This window comes from Chaetura pelagica, unplaced genomic scaffold, assembly GCF_000747805.2.
Source record: "Chaetura pelagica isolate M959 unplaced genomic scaffold, ChaPel_1.0 scaffold992, whole genome shotgun sequence".
NCBI classification, from domain to species: domain Eukaryota; kingdom Metazoa; phylum Chordata; class Aves; order Apodiformes; family Apodidae; genus Chaetura; species Chaetura pelagica.
Window position 1 is genome coordinate 175,525 of NW_009952357.1, and position 3,298 is coordinate 178,822.

The window sequence follows — 3,298 nt, forward strand, 5'->3', positions numbered from 1 at the left end:
GGAAGAGGAAACCCGTCGGGCCGGTGTAGGGACCCTTGTAGCCAGTCACCGCCCGCTCTGCTGACAGCAGCTTCTCGTGGAGCTCTGGCCCCACCACCTCGGCCTTCACCGCCTCATCGACAGAGAACAGCTGGTTCCTCACTGGGTCAATGATGTATCCAGTGGCAGCCTGTGCTTCCAGCAGGGACAGGGCAACCTCGGGCTTCAAAAAATTCCTCTTCAGGGCATCGTAGAAGGTCAGCTTCTGGCCAGTTGACTCCACCAAGACGCCGGCAATGGTGTCGGTGCCCTTCAGGTATGGCCGCACTGAGTCCATCTCCGCCACATCCTTCACAGTCTTCTTGCCCTGGTGCAGCTGGTTGTAGAGGTCCTTGTTGATTATTTTGCTTTCCAGAAGTTCAGCAGCTGGCACGGGGGCCCGGAGGCCCTGGAAACACATCTGGCTCTTTTTCTCACTTTCCTCCACAACCGTGATGATGATTTTGATGATCTTCTCCACTGTGATCTTGCCAGTCCTGTACTGCTGGATCAAGTCCCGCCTTTGGTCCTCAGTGAAGTATTCAGAGTTGATGATCTCCCAGATGGTCACAGTCTTCCCTTGGAACTTGCCAAATGGTGCAGTCACAGTGGCCTTCTTAAAGACGTCCTTGGCTTCCTTGTCAGTGTAGACCAGCTCTCTGGCCTTGGCTGCCTGGTCAGTGAGAGGCAGGAGGCACAGCCCTGTCTCAGGGTCAGTCACACACCGCTCCATCAGCTGCAGGTAGGTGAGGTTCTCCTGGGTGTTGGGGTCAAAGAAGCCCTTGGTGTCATCAGTGGGGTCGGAGAGGACCTGGTTCATCTCTTCGTCAAAGTACCCCCTCTTGTAGGCCACCTCCACGGGCAGGCGGTGGCTGTGCACAGGGTCGATGATGCCACCCGTGGCGATCTGGGCCTCCAGCAGGCGGATGCCATGCTCCTTGACGATCAGCTCCTTCTTCATGGCCTGGAAGAGGGAGATCTGCTGGCCTGTGTAGGGATCCTTGTAGCCCGTCACGGCCCGCTCAGCAGAGAGCAGCTTGTTGTGCAGCTCGGGCCCAACCAGGCCCTCGCGCACGGCCTCGCTGACTGAGAGCCGCACGTTGCGCACCGGGTCAATGACGAAGCCGGAGGCTGCCTGCGCCTCCAGCAGCACCAGCGCCGTCCCCGGGCTCAGCAGCTTCTTCTTCATGGCTTCGTAGATGCTCATCTTCTGGTTGGTGGGTTTGATCAACAAACCGGCAATGCTGCTCTTGCCCTGCAGGTACTTTTTCACGTCCTCCCTCTGCGAGAGCTCTCCCACACTCACGATGCCCTTGGCCAACTTGTCCAGGCTGTCCTGGCTAAGGATGCCAGCATCAGCCAGCTTCTCTGCAGACACCTTCTGCCGGATGCCCTGGAAGGCAAACTCGGGCTCACCATTCTGAGCCACACCGTCCAGGGCGTCCCGGCCATTGGGCATGGCCTTGGTGTCCAGCTGCTGCACCACTGTAACCGTTGTCTCCTGGGGCAGCTCGTCTGTCTGGATCATGATCTCTCGTGTCTGGGCCAGGGCAGCCTTGTACTCCTCCTGCATCTGCTCCAGCCTCTCCCTCAGCTTCTTGTTCTCCTCTTCCAGGAGTTTCTCCTGCTGCTGCCGCTGCTTCTCCAGCTGCTGCAGCTCTTCCTGCTTGTGCCGGACATTGTCCTCTGCTTCTTGCTGGTGCTTCCTGGCTTCATCCAACATGGCTTTCAGCTGCTCTTTCTCTTGCTCCATCTCCTTCTGCTGCCGCTCCTGCTCTGCCTTCAGGTTCTGGGCTTTATCCACCTCATCTTTGAAAAGTTTTTCCAGCTTCGCTTTCTCCTCCTCGATGAACTTCTCCTTCTGCAGCAGGATGTCCTTCTCCGTCAGGAAGTTCTGCTGGAGTAGCTGTGTCTCCTGGCGGAGCTGGGCCTGCTGGGCCACCTGCATCTAGGATGGGAGAGGAAAACAATGTCAGACAGCCCCGGATGGAGGATGAGTAGGTGGGTGACAGCAGTCACTCCTCAACCCCTCTGTCAGGTGGGTTCAGGGCTGAGGGAGCACAGCGGGGTTAGGGAGCCGCAGCAAGCGACATGGGGGGACAACGAGAAGGGTACAGACATGGGGTGTTCGGGGGGGGTAGGTTCTGGGGTCTCCCCACCCAGCACTGAGGCTGGGAGCTGGGGACAGCTCCTGTCTGTGGAGAGGAACATGGCTGGAGGCTCCCCGGGGCCACAAGGGCGGCACAGGGGGCGGGGATGGCCCCAGGGGCCACTGGCCGTCCCTGTGCACCCCCCGCCAAGGGAGACCCTGCCCAGTACCTCCTCTGCCTTCTGCTGCAGCAACGCCGCCTCCTGCTTCAGCCTCTCCTTCTCCTGCTCCAGGTCAGCAATGGCCTTGCGCAGTTTCTCCGCATCCTGGTCGCTCTGGTGCCGCTGGATCTCCAGCGTGTGGACCAGTGTCATCTTCTCTTGGGTTGCCAGCTCAGTCTCATGCAGCCTCTCGCTGATCTCCTCTGCCTGCTTCTTGAAGCGCTTGGCTTCCTCTTCAGCCTTGGCCTGAGCCACACTCATCTCGGCCACATGCAGCTTGAGGCGCTCGGCCTCAGCCGTGATCTCCAGCTGTCGCCGGCGCTCAGCCTCCAGGGTCTTCTGGAAGCCCTCGGTCTCCTCAGCCAGGCGCTGCTGCATCTGTTCCTTGTCCTCCTGCAGCCGCTTGGCCTGCTCCTGCGCCAGGTCCTTCTGCTTCTGCAGCATCTCGGCCTCGGCCCGCAGTCTCGTGGCCTCCTGCACCGCCTGCATCTTCTCCTTCAGCATTTCTCCCCCTCCAGCTTCTCCCCCGCCAGTGCCCGCTGCTGCGCCAGGTCATCCTCAGCAAGCTGCCGCAGCCGGGCAGCCTCCTGGGCCTCCACACTCAGTCGCGCCACCTCTTCTGCCACCTGCTTCATCTTTTCAGCCTCCTCCGCCAGGAACTTCTGTGTGTTGTCCTTGTCCTTGAGGATCAGCGCCTTGTTCTCCTCCTCAATCCGGCCCTTCAGCTTGGCCAACTCCTCCATCTGCACCCTCACCTTGAGGAGCTCCTCCTCCACCTGAGCCTTCTGCCGGACAGCGTCAGTCACCTCCTCCTTCAGCCGCTGCAGCTCCTCGTCCAGGATGCCCTTCTGGTGGTCGGTCTCGTCCAGCTGCAGCTTCACCTTGGCCAGCTCCTGCTCCACCTGCGCCTTCTGCCGCAGTGTCTGCTCAGCGAACTTCTTGTGCTTCTCCATCTCGGCATCGGCCAGCT

The 3,298-nt window shown here is 60.2% G+C and overlaps 1 protein-coding gene across 1 annotated transcript in view; it reads right to left on the bottom strand.

Annotated features, from left to right (window-relative positions):
* The window catches only part of PLEC (plectin), a gene marked incomplete at its 5' end in the record, with an annotated part of 79,923 nt that overhangs the window by 56,397 nt on the left and 20,228 nt on the right, over nucleotides 1-3,298 (bottom strand). The window contains 3 exon segments of the mRNA XM_010007863.1: nucleotides 30-1,966; nucleotides 2,338-2,832; nucleotides 2,835-3,296. Coding sequence (XP_010006165.1) covers nucleotides 30-1,966; nucleotides 2,338-2,832; nucleotides 2,835-3,296 — 2,894 coding nt within the window.